Source organism: Rhinolophus hipposideros (assembly GCF_964194185.1).
Source record: "Rhinolophus hipposideros genome assembly, chromosome: 11".
NCBI lineage: Eukaryota > Metazoa > Chordata > Mammalia > Chiroptera > Rhinolophidae > Rhinolophus > Rhinolophus hipposideros.
In genome coordinates this window covers 56,813,561-56,838,476 of record NC_138057.1, presented here as the reverse complement: position 1 = coordinate 56,838,476, position 24,916 = coordinate 56,813,561, and the positions used below count along the sequence as shown (strand labels likewise).

General features: G+C 38.4%; 1 protein-coding gene across 6 annotated transcripts in view; it reads right to left on the bottom strand.

Moving 5' to 3' along the window:
- Positions 1–5,145: 5,145 nt before the first annotated feature.
- The window catches only part of PLPPR1 (phospholipid phosphatase related 1), a 216,109-nt gene continuing 196,338 nt past the window's right edge, over positions 5,146–24,916 (bottom strand). For 3 of the 6 annotated variants that reach the window (XM_081067816.1, XM_081067817.1, XM_081067818.1), the window contains exons 5-8: positions 18,869–19,119; positions 15,430–15,606; positions 11,737–11,868; positions 5,146–6,248 (exon numbers count right to left, since the gene is read on the bottom strand). In XM_081067816.1, coding sequence (XP_080923942.1) covers positions 6,216–6,248; positions 11,737–11,868; positions 15,430–15,606; positions 18,869–19,119 — 593 coding nt within the window. In that variant the 3' untranslated portion in view covers positions 5,146–6,215. The remainder of the gene's footprint in view (positions 6,249–11,736; positions 11,869–15,429; positions 15,607–18,868; positions 19,120–24,916) is intronic. The other 3 variants (XM_081067819.1, XM_081067821.1, XM_081067820.1) reach the window with 1 other exon arrangement.

Sequence of the window (24,916 nt, the reverse complement as noted above, 5' to 3'; positions counted from 1 at the left end):
TTTTAATTATATTAATTCTTCCTATCCATGAACATGGAATGTGTTTCCATCTATTTATGTCTTCTTTCATTTCTTTCTTCAGTGTTGTATAATTTTCTGAGTACAGATCCTTTACATCTTTGGTTAGATTTATTCCCAGATATTTTATAGTCTTTGGAGCAATTGTAAATGGAATTGTTTTTTTAATTTCTCCTTCTGCTATTTTATCATTGGTATATACAAATGCAACTGATTTCCGAATATTAATTTTATATCCTGCTACTTTACTAAATTCATCTATCAGTTCTAATAGTTTCTTGGTGGAGTCTTTAGGGTTCTCTATATATAGTATCATATCATCTGCATATAATGATAATTTTACTTCCTCCTTACCAATTTGGATGCCTTTTATTTCTTTCTCTTGTCTGATTGCTGTGGCTAGAACTTCCAGCACTATGTTGAATAGAAGTGGAGAAAGTGGGCAACCTTGTCTTGTTCCTGATCTTAGGGGGAATGGTTTTAGCTTTTCCCCATTGAGTATGATGTTAGCTGTGGGTTTGTCATATATGGCCTTTATTATGTTAAGATATGATCCCTCTATTCCCACTTTCTTAAGGGTTTTTATCATAAAAGGTTGCTGTATTTTATCAAATGCTTTTTCTGCATCTATTGATATGATCATGTGATTTTTATTTTTCATTTTGTTAATGTGGTGTATCACATTAATTGATTTGCGGATGTTGAACCACCCCTGCATACCAGGGATGAATCCCACTTGATCATGGTGTATGATCTTTTTAATGTATTGCTGAATTCTGTTTGCTAATAATTTGTTGAGAATTTTTGCATCTATGTTCATTAGAGATATCGGCCTGTAGTTTTCTTTCTTTGTGGTGTCTTTGTCTGCTTTTGGGATCAGGGTGATAGTGGCTTCGTAAAAAGTGTTTGGGAGTCTTCCTTCCTTCTGGATTTTTTGGAAGAGCTTGAGGAGAATAGGTGATAATTCTTTTTTGAACGTAAAAACACATTTTTGAGACAGTGAGAGAAGTTTGAATATGGATTAGATAGCAAATTATACTAAAAGTAGTTATCTTGTTAGGTGTTATAATGGTATTGTGGTTATATAAAAAAGTCACTATTTAGAGATGAATACTGACATATTTAGAGGTAAAGGGTCAAAACAACTGGGAATTGTTTTAAAGTACTACAGGAATGTGGGAAATGTGAACAATTAGTATATCTAGATGATAGGTATAGTGACGTTCATTTGTTTTCTCTACTTTTATGTGTGTTTGCAATTTTTTTATAATAAAAAGTTAAAAAAATAAGATATATAAGCAATATATTTACCTTTCTGCCCCTGAAGATAAGAACTTTAGCATATACTACATGTTTTCCTCCATGACGCTCCCCATTAATTTCAGATTGATTTTTTTTTTTTACAATCAATTATTTAACATGACTGTGCTTTAATAATTTCTTTGCTTCTCACTGTTTCTTATAACCTGTCTTTTTAATTCTTGACTTTATCATCCATTTGGTCATTTTTCCAAAGTAAAAACTCAAGCTATTATTTTAAAAGATTTATGCTCATCTGTCTATATTTTGCTCTCCCTCTTTAATTGTAATTTTTACACATACAGAATTTGAAGTTAACAATTATTTTCCTTCAGCACTTTGGTCTTAGTTTTATTTTGGCATCCATGGTTGCCAGCGAGAAGACTGGCACTTTGTGGATTTCTTTTCCTCTTTTTATGAAAGCTTTTTACAATTTCCTCTTTGTTCTTAGTGTTCTGAGATTCCATCATGATATGAGCAGGGGTGGGTTTATTACTACGATTTCATTTTGTATGGTACTCTCAGGGCCCAAACCGCATCACATGTTCGTGTCCAAAGCAATCACAGGCATGGGGAATAAGACTATCATAACAACTTAGACAATCAAGATTTACCCATGGTCATAGAGATGGACCAAGCATCCATTGAGAACATGACCATTTGGTGGACAGTGAGCAAAAATGAGATCCATTATTAGTAAGGAGTATTGAGTTGCCAATCATCACAATCTGCCCTACCTGCTTTTCCTATTTCCCCTAATTAATTTCATAACAAATGAAAAAAAAGGGGGGTGCTTTTCTGGTTTCAGACACATTTCACTTGTTTTCTATAACCTGTGGACAAAGATTACTCCTGAATTGACCTGTCCAGACATTTTGATTCTCCAAGCTGTCATCTCTGCCCTTCTATCCTTTAGCTGACTGCAATATGTAGAACAAAAAGGATTGAGTTTACCCTAGAGAGACTGGTTTACTGGAAGAGATACAATTACACTTAATTGTCAAATTAAGATTTAGTTTTTCCCTCTACTCAGTGGGATATAGAGGCTCATTAGAAAGTTTAGATTGGTTTTGAAAATATTTATGCAGAGAAATGTGTTCATTTTTTTTTTTTTTTAAATCCTGCTATAGTAAGTAAGAGTCTGTCAGAAAGTAACTGGTTTCAGGCCTGCAAGACTGAGAAGCCCAGACCTGGCATGTGGTGACTTCCGTCCTGAGAATTCTGCCTTAATGATCAGGTAGAATCAGACCATATCCTCCTTGCTTTGACATCTCTTTCCCTACCAGTTGTGGTAAAGTCACTATAAAAGCTATGGAAATATGGTGGAGGTGGTGATGGTGTTAATGATAATTTTGTCCTCAGTCACCAGGGAAAACATCAGAGAGGATATGGCATTTGAACTGCATGTCAAAGTTAAGTATTTTCTTTTGCTGTTCCTAGAACAAAGATGCTATGACAATAAGAAGGAATAAGTCTGATGTAGAGGTTCACTGCCAAGAATCCTATAAGAATACATATTATGTCATTTGATTTACCATTTAATAAGAAAGTTTTTACTTTTTTAAGAATTAGACTCCAGCTTCCTGCCAATGAGGTGAAAGTTATGACTGTAGATCTGGTACATGTTCACCAAAATCAGTGATTTAACTCGCAGTGGTAGATTAATGAAAACATATCCAGTGGATCTTGGTAGGATTGACTTTATCAAATGTACAAAAATCTATTTTTAAGGTGGTCAAAAAAACTCAAAATCGTTCTAATGGTAAGTTTATTCACAACCAGTGACTACGATTGAGTCCATTAGCCCAGATGTGGACCTCACTGGGCCCAAGACCCCGAACCATAGAAAGCCTCCCAGACACAACAGGCAGCTGGAGTACAGGGGCCCCTGCCTGTGTTCACACTTACCCTTGGGGCTGCTGAAGAACAAAAGAGAAGAAATGCTCAAATGAAGGGACTACCTGACTACATGGTTCCTACAAAGGCAAAAACTCTGTTGGCTACAAAGAGGGAAAATGAGAAGGGGACAGAAATATTATGTACAGAATTATGAGTGTCTCTGACTGCAGTGAGCCTGGATTTATTCAATTCTGAAATACTGCAGAACATCATGTGAAAGTCAAAAAAAAACACTGCTTTACAGGATGATTCAATGGAGATAAGAGTTTATGTAATATGTTGATGTAAGAAACCTTCAAACCTGTAAAGAATTTTTATAAGAGTTCACTTGAGCCAAACTGACGACATGTGCCAGGGAGGAAGATCTCAAATGCTCCAGAGAATAACAGTTCACATGTTCATAACTGCTGAGTGCAGATTCCTCACCCTTATTATTCCTGGATCTAAAATATACTTATGTTTCAGCTATCTTGAGGTTCCCTTCAAATTCTCTTTATTTTCAAATGAGTCAAGTCTCCCTCAGCTTAAATTAGGAGGATTTCTGGAATCCATCTATTTGACACACTAACAGTTTGCTCTGTGTCAGGCCCTGTTTTAGGCACTAAATCAAAGAAATGAAAGATGTCATGGGGTGGCCAGTTAGATCAGTTGGTTAGAGCGCGGTGCTTATAATACCACCGTTGCCGGTTTGATCTCTGCATGGGCCACTGTGAGCTGTGCCCTCCTTAAAAAAAAAAAAAAAAAAAGTCATAGATATTCTCAGGGGCTAACAGTCTCATGAGATTGTTTATGTCAACTCACTTTATTAGCCTTCCTTTTGTTTCTTTCCACTTCCTTCTCACAGTAAGTCAGACTTCTCAGGCTACTCTGTGCTTTCCTTAAAAAGACGAAGAAAAGCTCATTGCGAATTTATTCTTCCTGAGGCTAAGTGACCACTTGTTCTATTTAGACAGAGAGCTTTGTTCTTGGTGGAAGGTCCATGAGGAGTCCCTAGCCCTAAGACATGAATCTCAAGAGGTAGGCTTGAAAGATCAAGGTCAGACCCATGAAGTGACTTGTGGCTCATTAGGGGCAACACTGAGTTTGCCATGGCATAATGGAAGGACTCAGACTGGCTCAGGGATTTTAGGGGTGTGAGCCCAGGGACGCCCCTTAGTTCCAAGTACCCCAGTGTGGTGTCCTGTGGAGCATGACTCGGTCATGTACCAACACCCACCAAGCCCAAGGCCAGAAAATTGGGTTCTATGGCTAGAGATCTTGGAACATTCTGAACAGGTCCATCCATATCAAAACCAGAGAGAAAAATAGAAGGATAACACTCATGTTGTCAACCTGACTTAAGTTCTTGGAAATGCCATCTGGGAGTCAGACATTTAAATGGCCTCTCATTGTGACAAGAAATGGGTAATGTAAAATCAATATAGCATGACAGCCTTTTCCAGAATGTCTTATTATGAACAACGAAATAGATTTGAGCTCTCATTGCTGTTATCAAAAAATCCTAAAATATGTTTAGAAAATGAATCACTCTGAAATTGGACAACATTACACTTAGGTAGCTTATATAAGATTGGAGAACCGAAAGCTTTCAAATTATTTCTTCTCATAAGCAGAATGCATCCTTCTTATGATGTGCTTTTTTTCACTTACATCATCCTTTGAACCATCTAAGTAGATACATCACATTGAAAAGCCTTTGAAATGACGTGGACTTGGCTCAAAGGTATCTTGATGTATTGGAAAGAGTGGAATCTGGAGTCAGGCAGACCTAGATTCTAATATTGGTGATAACACGTACAGCCTCGGTTAGGATTTCTCTCAGCAGGCATGGAACTGAAAAGTATAAATATTTATTGAGTCCCTTCATTGTGACTCTTCAATTACTTTTGCCCAGTGAATAAAGCTTAAAACAAAGGACATGAGCCAGAATACATTTTTGTGATAACTTTTTTCCTTCTCTTTAGAAAAAAAATATGTACAAAAAAAGGTAAGAAGAGCCAAAACGGAAGTGTCAAGAAAACATTCGAATAGGTACAGACAAGGGAGATCCTCTCGTAAAGGAGTTACACAGCAGTTATTACCATGCTAGAAAAATGAGATGCAGTGAAAATTCTAGAACAATTAAAAGCCACAAAGTCAGGCTGTTGCTCTGGGCTCTGGTTTGTAAATGCTCTGACACGCTTTCTGTAAAATAATACTGTGCAAACTGTAAAATATTCATTTTCATATAAAGTCCATACAATATGATATACAAAACTGTCGAGTTGACATGGGAGGCCGGTGCTGGCTGCTTTGTGAAAAGAAGTCTGCAGTGTCCCCATAATTCCAGGAAGATCTTGAGTTTCTTAGATGGGAGAGACCATTATTTAAAAAAGAATCATAATAACCCCAACACTCCTCAAATCCAGAATTTTCTGCCAATTGTTTGTGCAACTAGGTGACTTCATTAATATATTACTTTAACTTAGAATGCAACAACCTGTTAAGAGATCAGAGCACAAAGTTCTTTTTTGAAAGTATTATTTCTTTGTGTACAATTGATTTTGAGATTTACCATTAACCAACGTTGTCCTCTCTGCAACTCAAAAGTTAACTTTCATTAATATTAAAAAATTCTGGAGGAGGCAGAAACTGTGGTAATAAAACGTTAAAGTGAACTGTTATATTTTTTATCTCTGTGTCTATAAAACTGAGAAAAGAAGGTTTGTGTACAAATATCACAAAACAACATCAATCATTGAATAAATGTGGTTCTTCAATGCACACTTGAACAAGAGGAAAATTTTGTTGGTTTAAAATTCTCGCATAAATATATTAAAGCTGAACAGAAAAAAAAATCAGGGCAAGCTACATCACTTCCTCATACAAAAAATGTACAAAACATCAGCCTCTAACTAGATAAACATAATACTTGTCTTCACAGTTTGACATCGAGTAACTGTGTGTCTTGAAGTATTGAATTGGAGGGTGATAAAAAAGCTTGTGACACATCAGCCATCTCAGGTAACTTCGGTCATGGAGGCAGAGTGATTCTGCAAACATAAACAGATCAAATCTTAGAGTTGTGTTGACTGACTTATGCACACACTCACTTTTTTCTTGAATATCCCTTGCTTTCTTGTCTCCTCGAGTTTGCACAGGCTGTTCCCTCTTTCTGATATGTTCTTCCAGGGCCCCTCAAATTGTTACCTTTTCTGTTAAATCTTCCCTTATTTTTCAACCTAAATCAGATTAGTTCTTCACCTGAATTCGTTCTGTATATAATTCTGTCTTATATTTACTCAACTCTATTCTAATATGAACATTTAGGATCTCAAAGTAACTTTAGCTGTAACCCACATCTTTTTAAAGGTGATGTTTTTAATGTTGAACAGTTCTAATTTTTGAAAAAATTCCTTATGATTTACTCTTTGAATCATGAGTCATATAGAAGTGAGTTTAATATTTTCAAAGGTATAGGTTTTTTTTTTTTAAGTATCTTTGAACTTTTTATAGAGAATGTGGTCTGTGTGATATAGATTCTTAAAAATTCCTTGAGACTGACTTTATAGTCATGCACGTGTCTATTTTCATAACATTTCATGTGTTTTGAGAAGTATTACATATAATGCACATTAGATCAACCTTATTAATCATCTAATGTCTTTACTATATTTTGTTTATTTGCTTATTAATTACTTAGAGAAGTGTGTTAAGATCTCATACTATGATTGCAGCTTTGTCCATTTTTCCTTGTAATTCTATCAAGTTTTGTTTATATGGCTTTTTTTTATATAATCTCTAGCTCTTTTGTTTATATAACTTATATATACACTTGATCCTTGAACAACATGGGTTTGAACTGTGTGGGTCTGTGTACTTATGATTTTTTTAAATAAATGCTGTAAATGTATTTTCTCTTCCTTTATAATTTTCTTAATAACATTTTCTTTTCTCTAGCTTACTTTATTGTAAGCATACAGTATATAATACATGTAACATACAAAATATGTGTTAATTGGCTGTATGTTATTGGTAAGGCTTAGGTTTCTGGTCAACAGTAGGCTACTAGTTAGGGTTTTGGGGGAGTCAAAAGTTATACGTGAATTTTTTACTGCGTGTGGTGGTCAGCTCCCCAACACCTGTGTTGTTCAAGGGTCAACTGTATAAGCTCCACCTTTTGCAGGCCAAGTCTTTCTCTTATGTTTGAACTTAAAACCCCTAGTCCATGGAATTAGCAAAGATCTTAATAAACTTTGGCTATCAATCTACTTAATTATTACAGTTTTCCTGATTCCTATTGGTTTTTAGGACACTAGAGATTTACATTACATTCCTGAAAGCTCAACTATGCATTTTAGAAACTAAGTCTTTTGTATTTTTTAAGATACTTCTATCTACCACATTTGTGAAAATGAAGGTTTGATGCATTTCTTGCCATAATGTGAAAAATAACTTCTCCTTTCATAGTTTTACTTTTATGCTTTTCGAAAAAAAATTTGGTCAATACTTTGGTCATTTATATGTTTATAAGATTTCACTTACGAGTAAGAGGTAAAGATAAAGTAATTCAACATTCTCAGCTAATTAATTGGATGACTTTGGGCAGATTTCTTTAACTCTCCAAGTCTTTTTTTTTTCTATTTATAATATGAAGTCTATGATACCACTAGTTTCTCATGAAGGGGGCCATATTCCTCTGGGAATATTTTCTTAAATATAATTTTTTTCACCCCAGAATTGCTGAATTAGAATCTCCTAGAGTAAAGTCCCAGGTATGTGGGTCTCAGCATAGATAGAATTCTGTTTTTTGTTTTGTTTTGTTTTGTTTCGTTTCGTTTTGTTTTGTGTGTGTGTGTGTATTAAAAGAAAAAGATGTCTTGTTTCCCCCCTGCCTGGAGACCCAGGGAAACTTTATATACAATTGTTTCATCTCTAATTTCTTTGTTAATCTAAATTGCACTTGACAAGGACACAAATTGCTCTACGCTCAGCAATCTTGATTGCTCAGGTGAATGTGGACGTGGCGATGCCCTACGTGGGTGGGCTGAAGCTGGTGTCTTCAGGATCACAGTAACTCGGTGCCATCCTAAAAGGGGGTCTCTGTGAGATCACTGTAACTCTACAGGACCACAAAATAATGCTTTGGAAATTCGAGCATTTTTGTTTTGTTTGCATCCTATAAGTATTTCTTTTTGGTTTCTCTTTAGTACTTGGGAAAGATTTTAGAAAAATGCACCATGTTTCAATCAACCCTAAGGGGAATCACAGAAGGCACATATGCAAATTTCAGTTGAAGTTTTAAAGAGGAAAAAGAACACTGTCGCTCTGGGGGCTGCAAGTGGCAAAGGGGAAAGAAGGTCTCAGGGGGAACGAATGGAGCGTGACTCGTTTCCTCCCCATCCAGACAGTATTCTCCGTGAGGTATTTTGAACAGCGGGATGCATTTCATGTACGTGAATGTGTGCTCTGAAGAGAGGTTCACTTCTCTCAGATCCCCAGAGGTCCTCTTCTGGAGTATATGCCCCTATCCCAGAAATGACAAAGGAGCGGCTTCTGACAGAAACCACTGTTGTAGGAGTTGCACAGGGAGCTTTTGCCCACAGGGGAAAACACAGGGCATATTTATTTTGGAAGAATTGTAGCTCAGGTCCAATTCACCAGTCTGTGCAGCTCAATTCAAACACACTATCCCCTATGGCATATTTCTATATTCAGTGCTGAGAGCTGCAGATTTCAAAATGGAATTTCCCTTGAATGAAACATCAGGTTATATGGTGCAGCAAGCAGAGCCTTCGGAAATAGATGGGCTTGTGTTTTCATTTGGACTGGGTGACCCTGGGCATGCGCCTTAAACTCTTCATGACTTACTTATTTCATCTATAAAATACAATAATAACGCCAATTGCAGGATTATTGTGAGATTGAACGTGATGGCTTGTAATAAATGCTAACTTACATTTCTTGACCAATGAATAAAGGGTATATTCTCCTAACTAACCCATGTAGAAATATTTGACACTAAAAACAGGTGCTTGGTTACCTGAATGTTCCACAATTGATATGGAAGACATCACTTGAGAGGTAATAGTTTTCACTCAGTTTCCTGTAGCTTCCTTTTGACTATGTAGCCTGCAAACGTCCTGTTATTGTGTCTCATAAATTTCTAGTTTACATGGAGGTTCAGATAATGACAATGGTCTGATTTTAGGTTCTTGGTTTTGACTAAAGTGTCTAGTTCAGATTTTGCTTCTGGCTTGTGTCTGTCTGTCCATCAGACATTGATTTCATACTTAGTGAATGCCAAGAAATATAGAGAGTAAGATGTGGCTCAGATCCTCCAAGATCTCTAAGTCCTTGTGGGAGGCGGATATGATGGGGCGCTATTGGCACTGTGAGGGGCAATCACATGAGGGTCCCTGAGGGTCCTTTGGCCCAAGCTTGGTATTCAGGAAAGGCCTCAAATTATATCTAGATGAGGTGATCTATATGGATACAAAGACATATGAACAAATTTAAAAGAAGTTCCACTAGTGCTTGCAGTGAACAATAAATTAATATATATTTTCAAAGAATTTGTCATCTATCTTGTGAATCGTGGTTTTTGAAACCCTGTGTGGGGCTTTATTTTTCAATGTAAGTGAAACCCCCCCATAATATGGCCTGGATGCCTCTTGGCCGTATCAACTATTCACGGTTCTGAGGGAGAAGAGAGAAGGAAATCTGGAGAAGGCTTCAGACAGAGGATAATGCGTGAGCAGTGCTGGGCAAAAGGACAGGGTGAAAAGGGGTGTGTCCTAAGACCAGGATGTTTGGGGTGAAGTAAATAGCATTTACAAGGACACAGAGGCTGACGTGTTTGTGGAATTAAGTAAATATTTCTTTGCTTTTAAAATTGACCTTTATCTTCAGTTGCTTCACCTGAATAATAGAAGGAACCACTCTGACCTCACCAGGTACAGAAACATATTACTAGATAGTAAGAAAAACTAGGGAGAGTTTATTTCACCATTTTATTGCAAGGTATCATTGTTAAGCTAATTTGCCATTCCACTTGCATCAACTGGCTGTATATAAATAAACCAATAATACATTTTTTAGTACATTCTTTCTAATTAGACCAAGTCAAAAATTTCATCTTAATCAGGTTAAGATAAAATAAACAAAGAAAATACTTGGCACTGGATTTAATGGAGAGCCCTGAGTATTTTTCCCAAGATGGAAATAGCTTTATTTTAGGTTTTTTTTTCAGGTTATTGATAAAATTAAAAAGACTTCATTGAATGTGAAAAGAAATAGGATAGTTGTCTTAGAGAGATGCCTGATAGTTAACAATCTTTAAATAGTGAAAAATATTATTTTTACACTATACTGACATGAAGCACATGCCACTTCTAGTGGAAGGTGATTTGCTTTTCCCTTGCATGATCTATAAAAACGGTTTAGTAAGAAAATACCAAATACAAACAAAATTTCAAGATAATTAGACTGTTATGGAAACTAAACATTTTAGCAGCAAGTAAATATTTTAGCAGGGAGTAGTTCAGCAAGGCTCCGCTACCTGAGAAAAGTGGCATGATAATAAAAACACTGTTTTATTATTAGTCACTCCATCTGCTCAAAGAACCCCCCCACTCAGCTGTCTTACATGTTAGCTATGTGGTCTTCAGAAAGTCATTTAACATCGCTATCTTCAGTATTCCTGTCTTTATCCTGGAAATAGGAATTACACTATCAATTGAATCGGTTTTTGTTAAAATAATAATATATTTGTAAAGCACCTAACAACTGTCTCAGGCAAAGGTAAGTGCATAATGCCATCTTTCAAGGCTCCTTTCAGCTGGCGAGCCTTCTCCATGGCTTTCCCTGTTTTCTCAAACAGAATAGATTTTTTTTTCTTTATTTGTATTCACATAGCACTCTTTGGACCTCTGATTAGGCATGCCATATTATGATTACTCATTTATATCCATCTTTTCTGATCATCTGTGAGTTTTTTGAAGGCAAGAATAGAGTAGCTAATTATTTTCTGTATCCCTGGCATGAAACAAGGTCCTGGGGTAAATAAGTGATCAGCAAGTTTTGTTGCATTGAGTTTTTGATGGTTGTCATCAAAATATGTCCAAAAGGACACTTAGTTAATAACCTTTTTAATGTGCTTCTAGTTTACATCTGTCACTGTATGTAACAGGCCCTTTTTCTTTCCAAATATTATTGTCCTAGTTAGTAAATCAAATTGGCCTCCCAAATGAGTGGTCCAAATTTTATAACTGTGGTATTACTGGAGACCCAGGTATCCTGAAGCAGCTGAGTTTCAGTTAGACATTACTACCTAAGAACTTCTGAGGATTCATGATTCCCAAGCCCCAAAATAAAAACAGGACTAATTGAAGAAGTTGTTAAGTGCTTCATATTAGATTTTTATAGGTGCTTGGAAGATCCAGTGGTATCCTGCTTACAGTAGAGGAATAGATTAATTGACCTTCCAACATAACAGGCCTGAGTCTGTGGGTTTGGTTTGCTAAAATCACTTTACTATACCTGTGCACTTAAGGTTTCCAGAGGGCTTTCTATCCTTGGGAAAGCCATTAGGGGGACTCCATGGGGATCCTCGGGTTTGGGTTTGGAAGGAGATCCTTGCGTTCCTTTAAAGTTATGGACTACACACATTCCCTGCAGGATGAGGGGAAAAAAGATTGGGTCAGACTACAGCCATCAATGCCTGGCCATCTCTGAGGGTGGCAGGCTTTTTCCCAAGAATATCATTGCCATAGTGACTTTCTTCCTTTGAGCCGGTGGACAGGGACCATGGAAAGACCTGAGATATGGTCCAGGGTGTCTGCTGAGCACATTCTAGGTGCTGAGGAAGCATTTGTTTGGTCACCAGATGGCCAGCCATAATCAATTCATCTCATTGAGCCTGTTTCCTCACCAGTAAAATGAGAATAATATACCTACCTCATAGATCTATAACAATTAAAAGACATGATGATTGTAAACCACCTTATAATTAACAGCTAACACTTACTGAGAGCCACTATGTGTCTGGCACTGTGCTGAGGATTTTACCTTATTTCATTTAATCTTCTCAACAATCTTATTTAAAAAAGGTACTATTGTCATCTCCAACTTAGATGAGGAGGCACAGAGAAACTAGATAGCTTGCCCAAGGCCACACAGAGGTTTAAACTCCATAGCTCACACCACTATAATATTTTGCCTCTTAAAAAGTGCCAAACATAGCAAATACTCATTCAATGTTAGCTAGTCTTTAGTTTCTGTGTAAGATGGTCATCCTTAAATTATGTGACTAATATTTGCTTAAGGTTAAGTAACTCATTAGTGACACTTGTATTGCTTCCATTAAAAAAAAAAAAACTGTCCTCTAAATTACTACCCACTTTTCTTTATTTTCTGCTGAGGCCCCTTCATAACTGAGTCTGTTTTTACCATCTGCTCTGCTTCTTTTGTTATGTACAGTTTGTTTCTTTCCATGTTCTCTCTTCCATTGGTCTGTATCTTTCTTTCTACAGCCAGTGCCTTTGAATCTTTTCTGTAATTCTTCAGACCCTGCAGCACATTTACATAAATATTGTCTATCTAGTTTTCCTCCACTTCACTCTCGAGCTCTGCTTAAACTTCCTCCACTTAGGAAATGGGAGAAGTGGAAGGTGTAGGAACTCTGGAGTTGGAGAGACTCATGTTACATTTGTGGCTTATTGGTTGGGTGGCCATTGGGCAAGTTACTTATCTTTGAGCCTCACTTTCCTTATCTATGAAATGAGGATAAGAATATTTTTAGGGTCATCCTAGGAGCACATGATTTGGTGTGTATGTGAAGGGTAGGGTCTGTAATAATTGCTCAACTAATAATCTCCCCCCTTCTCCCACTTTCATCTTCACAGGAGACACAAAACAATAGTGAACATACACCACAAGTAAGTTCCTATTCTCAGACTCTCCTTTCTTTTTCTCTCTGTCTCTTCTCCAAGTCTCTGCTTGGAGATGCTTTTAGACTCTTCTACAATATCCTTCCCCTCCCATTTCCCAGCTTAGTGTGAGCTTATGTGAAGTCTGTACATGTGCACATGCAGATACTTTGGGAGACAGTGTGCTCTGTCTCCTGCCAGAGCAACTCAACAGCAGGTCTAGGTCTTACATGAAGATCATTTCTTACATGAAGAAAACAAAACTTGACATTTGCCATCAAATTGGGAAGGCAATAACAGACCAAATAGTAACTAAGTGGTAGGAAACAGGGCTGTGAGTTACTGAGAGAAAACAAGTTTAGTGTTAAAGCAGAATTGGTATATGGGGTCTTACCAAATACAAGGATTTTACAGATTTCATCCTGTAAAGACCCCATTAAATTTCTTGCAACAGTCAACACTGCTTTTTCTCTCTGGGGATGGCTGGCGCCAGATCTGATGGATGGCAAAATTGTTTGGCTTTCCTTTTGAGCCTAAGCCTTCATTTATGTACCACTGATCTCCCTTGGAAGACCCTCTCTTTTCTTTAAGTCACTCATATTCTTTCCTTCTTTTAAAAAGCACTTTTAGGGAAATATTCCCTGTGAGAAGTCAACATGTCAGGATCATCTCAGCACCACTTTTCCTGCGGCTTCCCTGGGAGAATTTGCATGCAAGTCCTTTGTCTTTTGCTACAGAAAGAAAGCCTGGATCCATGAAAAATAATTTTGATTTAGAATGGAGCTTCCCAATTAGTGTTCTGAATAAATATGGGCATTTCCTGTGTGAATCTTAGCAGGTGAATACATTGGGAAACTCTGAGTTAGCAGTTGGGAAAGGTATATGTGTATTTTGTACATTGGGGAGGGCAAGGAGGAGGGATAAGACAAGGTGGAGTTAGGTCAGAGGAATGTGAAATTCATCTATGTGAGATGCCAGTCTTAATGAGTGCTTTAGGCCAGGAAGGGAAGAATGGGAGGAGGGACATCCAGACTATGATGGCTTCTGTCTCAGAGGGGAAGCTTTTGGAATATTATTAGGGGATTCATTTCACGTATAACATGTGACTTATTGTAAATCCTTTTGGGCCTATTTGAAATCCTTGGAAATTATTAAAACATCCTACACCTTTATGGAGTGCCCATATGAAATGGAATTATTAAAACACCCTACACCTTTATGGAGTGCCCATATGGAATGAAATGGAATACTACCCAGCAAGAAAAGGGAATGAATTGTTGATACATGCCATAATAAGAATGAATCTCAAAATTACTATGTGAAATGAAAGATGCCAGAAAAAAGAATACATGCTATATGATTCCATTTATATGAAATCCTAGAAAAGGAAAACTAATATAGAGTGATGGAAAAAAGATCAGTGGTTGCTTGGGAATGAGGAAAGGGAAGGGTGGGTGAGAAGGATATAGCTGTATGTCAAAATTGATCAAATTGTACACTTTATTCACCAATTATTACATACCTATCATACCTCAATAAAAATGTGAACAATAAAAACAATAAAAATTAATCTCTTCTCTTCCAATCCAACTCAGAGTCAGAGATTTCCTAGGAAAGCCAGTTGCCTAGTAGAGAAACTGAAATATCGTCAGAAATGTAAAGCTATGGAGAAAAGTGTATTAACCAAAACTAACCTCCAGGAATATTATTATAAGTGGTTGAGAATCTACTTGTGGCAGAAATAAGATGCCCAAGAGGCATGTTCGGGTAATAACAGAGGCCTTCTAAAAAGTCTGGGTGAGGTCAGCTGAGGGTTTTCATATTTCTGAGTGGGATATGCAAGTCTAGGTCAGTGCCGAGTCTCTTGGGATGCTGGAGAAAGGGCTGCCTGCTTCCACCAGTGGTCTTTTTTCTCTGTTCATCCCCTAAGCAATTTAGCTTCTGCTCCCAATACATTCTGAAATATTTTAGCAATGGTTTGAAGATATGCCAAATTACGAGTCGGCCCTGACTCAGTCCCAAACACAGTGTTGAAGGAAATGGAACAAACCATATTTTCTGGGAATTCCTCTCCCTGATCCCCAGAGGGAATATACAATCATATTTCCGAAAGAAAGGGTGCTTTAGAAATCATTCTTGCAGCAAAAGGGTACATAATACTTGGAGAATAATTGCAGCTCAAAAGGTTGGGGCGAGGGGAACCTGGTTTTAGACTGTGAAGTCTGGGTTACCTGACTCACCATGGTCTTTGACAGCCTTTGAGAGGGCATGAGATGGAAAAAGGCAGAAAGGTAAGCTGACCTACCAGAAACAGGGCTACAGCGGTGCCCAGGATGAAGCCCGCGATCACGTCGGAGCAGTGGTTCCGATACTCAGAGACCCGGTTGAGGCCTGTCAAGAAGGCTGTGCAGAGGGTCCCGAGGCACAGCACTGGCTTGGCCAATCGACTGCTCTTCGTTTTGATTGTGCTTGTGATGTACATCTGCAATAGGACAGAGACTGGGGAGTGACTGGACCAGGCAGCCTCCTCATGCAGTGCACACACACTCATGCACACACACACACCAGCTCATGCACACAACGGCTGTGCCAAAGCAACCACATTGACTAGTTGAACAACTCCCCTGAGCTACTCAGGGAAGAATTTGGGGAAGAAATGAGCACAGCAAAAACGCTGAAGAGGCATACATTAATCATGGTGTTTTTGTGTTTGGGGTGGGCATGTGAACAGAAATTATAGTGGCAGGAAAAATGACTACGTAATCATGATCAGATTTAGAACATGCAGTTTTTAATGTAACAAACTACAGAATCATTTGGGGTATTAGGAAACCCATATAAGTTTCTCAGATACCAAACAAACTTTTTCTGAGAATAAATTTTATGCAGAGGAAGCCCAGGTAGGTGAGTCGCTATCCAATTTACTTTTTGTGTCCCCCATAGTTCAAGCTGATTCTTCACACTTTCAAAGAATGAATACAAAAGTGTTGATTAATTAATTGACTGAATTAGAACTTCAAAACCATTGTGTCACACAACTAGATTTCAGTTGTGCTGGGAAACTGATTCCCACATTCCTTGAAACAACTGTGATCAGCTCTATCCATTCATTTACTCCAGTGTGTTTTACAATATTACATTTTTAAAGCATGTGCCATGACATATGAAACCTTGGGAAGACATGATTTAAGTAAAGCACGATTAAACTTATGACACCTGAAATTTAGGAAGCCTAAGTTTACGTCGGCTGTTCTTATTTCATTGTGAGGAGCTGGGCAAGACTCTTAAGTTTCATCGGCTCAATTATCAAACGTGTCCCTGGTAGAGTAGAGTTAGCAAGATGTACCTTTTTCAAATAAGTAAACACTTTGTTTGATCACCTTGGTAATGGTTACAAGAAACCAGTAGAGGGCATTACTGATCCATCGTTTCTTTAACAAATGTGATAATGGAGTTTGCAGCCCTGCAAAATAGTATGCAGATAACTAAATTATAGTCTGTCGTGTGTTTGTGTGGCTTGAGCAAATACAAATTCAAATAGATTGCATTTTACAATATTATAATGGAAACTGTTAATTTCCTAGAATGATGCTTCAACACTGGTGTGAATATAGAATGATGGGATTCTTTTTATTATATGTGGTTAGATCAGAGTTACATAAATTAGAGCGTATTATTATACCATTCTGAGGCTGCGTAAGAAATGTAACATTTATACCAGGTATATTTATTTACTTCTATATTGTTTTTAATTATAACCTTTATTAATCTTTCCTATAAAATTACAAATTATTAAGAGCACGAGGCCTATAGATAGTCAATATTCTTCACAGTATTAGCTAGCAGTTAGGAAATCTTTGTTGAGTAATTTCTAAAAGCACTTCACATATAACAGGGGCTCAGAAATATTTGCCCAATTGGAATCTTGCATCCGGGTTTTTATCTGATGATTGTCTGTCTGCAGGGCATGATTTGAATCAGAACATGTCTGAATCCTTGAAAACGTGCTATAGCTGCATCTATTCTGAATAAGTCGACTCTACTTACTTCATTCTCCTCCAAAGAAATTTATATCTCACTTGATGAGAGTAGTTCATTTTGAGTAACAGAATTTTATAATGGTGTAAAATTAATTTCACATAACAATGAGGAGTCTGGTCAAAATATAGAAAAAGGTGCAAGAGTACATTGCTTCATATAACTTATGTTAGAGATAATTTAGGGCAAATCAATATTTTGAAAATTGAAAAAATATGCTGAGTGCCTGAGATTACCTTCTTTGCTTAAAAAAATAACTGGCAGAGTTTTCTTTCGAATTTTTTCTTTTTTTTTTTTTTTGTAAAGCGAAGAAGTCTCACCAAGCTACAAGTGATCTGTTTTGTAAATTGAAGCTTCTGTATTATTTATGTCCAAGTTTCCTTAATGTGAGGGCAGCTGAAATAACTTTTATGATGTATTCATCAAAGAGTAGATCTAAAAGGAAACACTAGGAAGACTTATTTTGGATAATTGGTGGTTGACAAGTTGATCCTATAGATGTGATCCTGTAAATGGGACAAAAGGAACCTTTGTTCTAAAGAGAATATTCAGCAATTTATTTTAAATTCTATGAAAGAGACTAGAGTGGTAGTCAGTCACTTTTTTCCACCCTGGATGCATGTATTCTGGGCAATGGCACAGATACTCTTCCATCAGAGGCCCACTCTCAGTGGAGAGGATGGGAACATGCCCCTGAAGGGCTGGGAGTCGAAGGCATGCTCAGAATCTTTGGGAAGAATGGGTCTTTCCTCTGTCTTCTTTCCTCACCTTTCATTGAGAATCACTGGACTAGTCATATCCTGAATATAAAATAATTTGAAGTAAGAAAAAGGGGAGGTTTTGAGCACAGTCGCTCTTGCAGAGGTAATTGCATATGATATCTAGCATTTGAGCTAATCCCTAGCTCTCAGTTCTATGGAAGCATATGCCAGAGAAAGGTGAAATGAAGTCATTTCCCAAATGGATGCAGTTAAGGAGTAGAAAAATAAGAGTCACCATTGTTTCTTCTTGAATTTTAAGATGTGCAATGCACTTTAGATTTTCTCTGTGATGAGAGCAAAAAATTTAAAGAGAACATTATATCTCAGTGGGGGCAGTCAAAGCCTGTGTGATCTGGGGAGCAGTAAGAAGTGAACTTTTGCGTGTTGGGGGTCTTGTAGGATCATGCATCTGTCCTGGGAAAGTGATGGAGAAGAATTTCAGGTGGAGCAGAGGAAAGCTGTGTCTTTATCCTGGGTCTGCTGCACTGCCGGGGCAACCATTCATATAAGGCCCACATCTGCAAATTTGTAGGCAGGTGTAAGAAATGTGTGCTGCTCTGGAACCAACCAAAACTTTGGCAGAGTGTGTTGTTGTGGACAGTGAGAGAATCCCAGACATGGTGCCGGGTGTCTGAGTACCAGCTCTATCTGTGTGTTGTTAGTAATTCTCTGGGTCTCAGTTTCTGCATCTGTAAAATGGGAAGATTTCACTAAATGATTGTCAACATTCTTTCCAGAACTAATATTCTCTGGCAGGTCAGGATATTACATTGGGATGTTGGGGGTGGGGGACCAGCGAGATAGTCCATAGGAGAAACATGATGTAACATGACTTTAACTATCACTGTAAGTGGCATTGATGAAAGAATGGGGGTGAGGAGGGCAGTGGGACATACATGCCAACCAAAACTCGACTTGGGAGTGCTGGAAGATTTGCATACTCACCGTGGCATATAAGGCGGAGTAAATGCTCAGAGCAGCGTGTTTGGAAGGAAAAGATCTCCGAGCCTTTTCTATCACGTCCAGATCTCCAGTACAAATGTTCCCATTGTTTATGAACTGGTGGTGGGCTTGGCAGTCTGTACTGGTGTAGTTCGGTTTGCATACCGTCAAGAAGTACGGTGTTAGGTGCCCAGTGACCACTTGTCCAGCGTTTACAAAAATGTCAGTAGCAAAAAGTCCAAACGCAAATACCCCTATAAGGAGATTTAAAATCATTAGGAATGGTGCCATGCACTGTTGATAGGTTTTGTCCCTGAGAGGAAACAGCGGTGAGCATCCACGATGATTATCAAAAAGGCCCTCCCCGGTGTCAAACTGTCTCCTCACGTTTATCTTTCCAGGGAGTAGTATCTACCTCCCAAATCACTATTTCTTCCAAATAGAGGCAGGCATTCTGCTGTTAGCATTGTATTGTTTTGTGTAAGTAAATTAGAAGCAGCATGTTCTAATGGGAAGAACTTGATTTTGGAGTCATGTAGACATGGACTCCAGTCCCACCTTTGGTGACTCATTCACAGAATAAGTTATTTACCTTCTTTGAAACTTGGTACCCTTTTACAAAATGGTTGGAGGGAGTGATACTTCTAAAAGGAGTTGGAGAGATAAAATAAGATAGGTGCAAAATATCCACCATGGTACCCTGCCCTAAGTATAATAGTTACTCAACATCAGTTCTCTTTCTATAGAAGTCCTGTTTGGAAATGCAAGTTCTCCTAGCAGGAGTTATCTGTAACATCATGGCAGGTGAGAGTGAATGAGATTGTCAGGGAGTGGTCCCTCAAAGAGAGAAAAAAGATCACTCCAGAAACCTTGATTAAAATGGATGTTTCATTTGATGTTGGAAAATCAGAAGAAAGGGTGTTAAAGACAAATGTTGTTGACTGTATTATTTTCCTATGGCTGCTGTAACAAATTGCCACACTCACAAGATGGCTTAGAACAACACAAATTTATCTTCTTACTGTCCTGGAGGTCAGAAATACAAAATACGTTTCACTGAGCTAAAACCAAAGTGTAGGTAGGGCTGTGTTCCTTCTGGAAGCTCCAGGGTAGAATTCATTCCTTGCCATTTCCAGCTTCTAGAAGATGCCATCATTCCTCGTTTCATGACCCCTTTCAGCAATCCTATCATTATAACCTCTGCTTTCATTGTCACATCTTCTCTGATTCTCCTGCTTCCCTCTTATAAGGACCCTTTGATTATATCGGGTCCACCTGCAAAGTGCAGGACACTCTCCTCATTTCAAGATCCTTATTTAACTACACCTGTAAATGCCCTCTTGTCATGTAAGGTATCATATCCACAGTTTCCAGGGATTGGGATATGGGCATTTTTGGGAGAGGAGAGCATTATTCTTTCTGCCACACTGACTCTGCTGTTTGGCCGAGAATCCTGTGGGTAGGCTATATATTCTGGATTTTTATCTGTTCTTTGGCAAATTCCACAGGATTCACCTCACTAGGCTTGAAAATGGATAGACAGATTTCCTTACAGGAAGCTTCACTGTGAACTCTTTCAAAGCCTATTCAGAACATCTATAGATTATCTGTTAAATATACCAAATATACTAAGAGAGGCTATGCAGTGCCACGGAATGTACAAGTCACTTGAAGGGTAAAGCCGATTTTTCAAATGCAGCTCAATTATGGGAGAAGTTGGCAAGTGGGAGAGGCAGTGTTAACCCTTGTAAATGCTAAGGGTCTGCTAGACTTTCAATTAAATTTCTACCCAATTTTGACTCCCATCTTCAATATCCTGAATCTGCAAATTGTGCTGATATCAGCACCCAAAAGTTAATCCATTATAGCAGAAGTGGAGACAAGTTTGGCTGAAAACTTCATCCGATTTTCATTTTGATCTGTATTGATGGCTATAATTTTCTTTTTTGTGTGTGTGGCTTTGCCAGGATGTGCTTTATCACAATGAGAACTGGCTCTTTTAATAGCTTCAGCCAGCTCACTCTCATAGGGTCTGACCTCTGAGAGTAGGCATTCATTGATCATTCGTGGCAATTTCACCCTTACATTCTGAAAATCTGAGTGGTTAGACATTTTTTTCACATCTTCAAGCAAGATTCTCAAAGAGCAGGTCTCTAGCTTTTTTCAAGGGGCAATAAGTCTGTCTAGACATACTTTTCCAGGAAAGTAGGGTAATTTATGATTTGAAAAGGGAAAAGTGACAGCATTTTCTTCTGGCATTTTATTTGTCAGAAGTGCTTCCAATTAGGGTTCCTTCTTTCTGAGACAAAGGATTGTCTAGGCTCCTTGGCTCAGTGTCTGACGTGCCAGCTCCGTAGTCTCAGTGATTGGTTGACAGGCAGGTCTCCTCTCGGCTGTCGTGTGCTATCTCTGCTGAAAGTTGCTTTCCCCTCTTCTTTTCTGCCTCCTCTGGATTATGTCCACTTCTGCTCAAAGCCTAACAAGCATCTATCTGCTTTACCACACATTTCATTCTACTGTGTTTGCTCTAGCTTCATAAGGGCACTGCAGCAGCCTGGGGAATCCATCTACCTGGCACAGCCCGTGCCAATGAAGGGTAGTGGGAACCTGCAGTGGTGATTCACAGACGATGTCAGATCACACAGGGCTTTGGTAAGAAACCCCAGCCATTCCTGTTCCTTAACTCTGAGCTCCTTGTGTGTATTTCACAAGGCTCAGAAGCTAAAAATAGCTACTTTATCTTCAGAGTCAGGCGGAACACCATTGATGGTCTCTGGATTGCAAGACATGATTCGAAGGAGATGTTTTTAAAATGTGTAGATACCTTAAAACTGATGTCTAAAATTCTTTACGTGAGATCATATTTTTGAACAGATACTTTTTTTTTTTCATTCCTGTAACCCTCGCTGGCAGGTTCTGTTTATCTTATGGCTCTGCTCTCAATGGTGTTCCTTGTTTTAGGGGAGCTGGTTACATTTCCGAATGGATTTACAGAAGACACAAAAGTTTAAAAGTGAAGTGCTTTCGGTTTGCCAGAGCTATGTGCTCCAGACACTTGTTGTTATTGTTGTTGCTTTGTTTGGAATTACGAAAAGGCTTGGCTGGGGTGACTAAAAGCCATAGTCTGGAGGACGTGACCACTGAGTTTCAGAATCAACCGTAGAGCAGGTGAGGATGTGGCTGAGGTTGTCACCTGAGGAGGAGACAGAACCCTGACTGGTCTGGCTGATGGAGAAAACGGGCATTCCCATGCTCCCTGCCTCATGCTGGCTGTCAAACTCCAGGGGTAGGACAATAGACATCTCCAGAATAATTTTTGGAAATCCAGTTGACGTGGGTCCTGTGCCTCTCAGCCTATACGTGGCTCAGGAGCCCTGCACGCCATTTAGTGAAGTTTTCCATTCAGTATGGTTATCAGAGCAATGGGGCACCTGAATTAGCAATCATGGAGAGAGGGTCAAACAGGTTGTGCCCAAGGTCCACCTCACGAGACCCATACATTCTGGCATGGGGTAGGGTAAGCAGCTGTGAATACCCACATCCCCAGGAGGTGAGGGGCATTAGAATGCTCAGGGGACCAGGAGGCTAGAAGAAGCCTGGAATTGGGACAAAGAGATTGGTGTCAGTTACAAAAAATGGAGTGTTGTCACTCCATTGGATGAGTTCTGCTCTTCATATTTCCCTGAAACTGTCTGCTCTCCTCCATCATCCTTCCGAATCTATTTAGAGACACACTCCTGCACAACAACTAGGCAGGAGGTGGCAGGGCATAGGTGTTGGCATCTCGCTTCTGAGAGAAACAGACCCGTATGCTCTGGAGAGCAGTGCATGCTGGGCACTGTAGCTGTGTGTTCACTCCATCTTCACAGTGGTGGGGGTGTGAGGAGATGCCAGTGCATTGGAGCTGAGGAGCTCTAGGAGAAAGCCTGTCAACTTGGGATTGAACTCAGTGAGGTGCACAGCAACCTGGTCTCAAGCTTAAGCTTTGAAGAGTGGGCCAAGAGCAATTCACACTTCTGTCTGCTGATGAACCCTGAATGCGTATAGATCTTGCCCCACTTAAGAGTGAATGAATGAATGGGGATAGTTCCCAGAAGCTATGAAATCGGTGGGTGAAATCGGTGAAGGGGGTCAAAACATACAAAGTTCCAATTATAAAATAAATAAGTCACGGGGACACAATGTATAGCATAGTAATTATAATGAAAAAAGACTGTATTGCATATTTGAAACTTGCTAAGAGAGTAGATCTTAAAAGTTTTCATCACAAGAAAAGAAAAGGTTTGTAACTATGTATAGTGATAGATGTTAACTAGACTTACTGTAGCGATCATTTTGCAATATATACAAATATTGAATCATTATGTTATACCCCTGAAACTAATATAATGTTATAGGTGAATTATAGCTCTATTACAAAAAAAGAATGAAAAGGAAGAAATAATCTCATATCACATGGGGTCTTGAAAAAAATACTTCTATTTTAGACTAGCATCATACCATTACACTTTTTTGGTACCCCTTGTTCTGGTAGGAATTTTACATTTGTATGATTATTCAATAATGTCTAACTCTTTGATTAGAATGATAGGATAGACAAGTTCTATCAGAGCAGAGATCATATCTGCTTTTGCTTAACAGTGTGCTCCAAGCACCTATTTTCAATCCTGGCACATAGTAAACATTTAATAGCTATTTATGGAATCAATGGGTGAATTGCTGAAGAAACTTCGGAGCTTAACAGGAGAAGAGAACAAAGGAGGATAGAAACTTGTCCATATTTTTAAACTCTTACTGGGGGTCTCACATCCCTGATTCTATTGAACATAGGGTTGTCATCAAACATTTAGCATGTAAGTTGTAGGGACTATGTCTCTTTTTATAAACTTCACAAAACCCAGCATGTGCTAGGCACCTAGTACATAAAGAGAATAATGGAAAACGGGGGCTTTATATGTCATGTGAGTCAGGAAACTTATAAATCATAGTTTGGAATAAAAGCATTCTACATTTTCAATGCAATGAGAATAAAAAAAGAACCTTGAACTCGAGTATTAACATCCATGCTATACCTTGGAAAGACTTCTTATGGGGACCATTTACAAAGCACAAGGAATCTGGAAGTCATGATGAATTTGGGTCGAGTTTTACTTAGACATGCACATCTTTGAGAGAAATGTCCCCTTTTCTGATCTGAGAAGCTGCAGTAGTTGTCAGTTTAAATATAAACATGTGGGCACATGGAAGCATGGCTCCTATGCATTTCCATGTGAAAAAACAAACACATAGAGCTTTAAAGAAAAGCATAGTGAAACAGACATAAAAACAAGTTATCTGGGTTTGGTTGCTAACAGGACTCTGTGAAAAGGGGAAGAAATCTTACTCTTTCCTCAGCATATGTTCTCAACCTCTTCTCAAACATCTCAAAAAAAGGACTGCTCATTTTTTCTATGTCTGGCAAGACAATGCAATGGAAGAGACAATTTAAGAACTATTGTGTTGTGTGATGTGGCGAATGCCTCATTTTCAAAATTTACCAGCTTTGGAATCTTTTATGATAGCTTTTCTCTGTGATATTCAAGAAACAGTTTGTGATATTCAAGAAACCGATATTCAGATCAGTTTCTGGCCTTCGTTTTAGTGGGAAAATGGATGAAAACCTTATCCCACACAGACAAGTAACAAGCAAATGGCATGGGTGTCTCAGTGCCATTTTTTGACAACAAAAGGGGAACATCTAAAGAATGTTTATGTTCAGTTTCCTCAAAGCACATTCTGACTCAATCACCAGCTCAATTCTAGATTGCATCTTTCATCAAATCACCACTGTAAATGGAACATAAGATACAAAGAAACGCATAGAGGTCGCTTTTTCCTTTTCTTTTGCCACATCAAGATCCCCAGTGGACATTTTCAATGGAGAAAGTTATTCAGCTGCTGCAAATATGTTCTCCATTCAGCTGTGAAAGACCATTCCTTTAGGAAACAAATGTTTCTTTAGGAAAAGAAAAGATGGTGAAATGGTTTCTCCTTAACATGTCTTATTCAAAC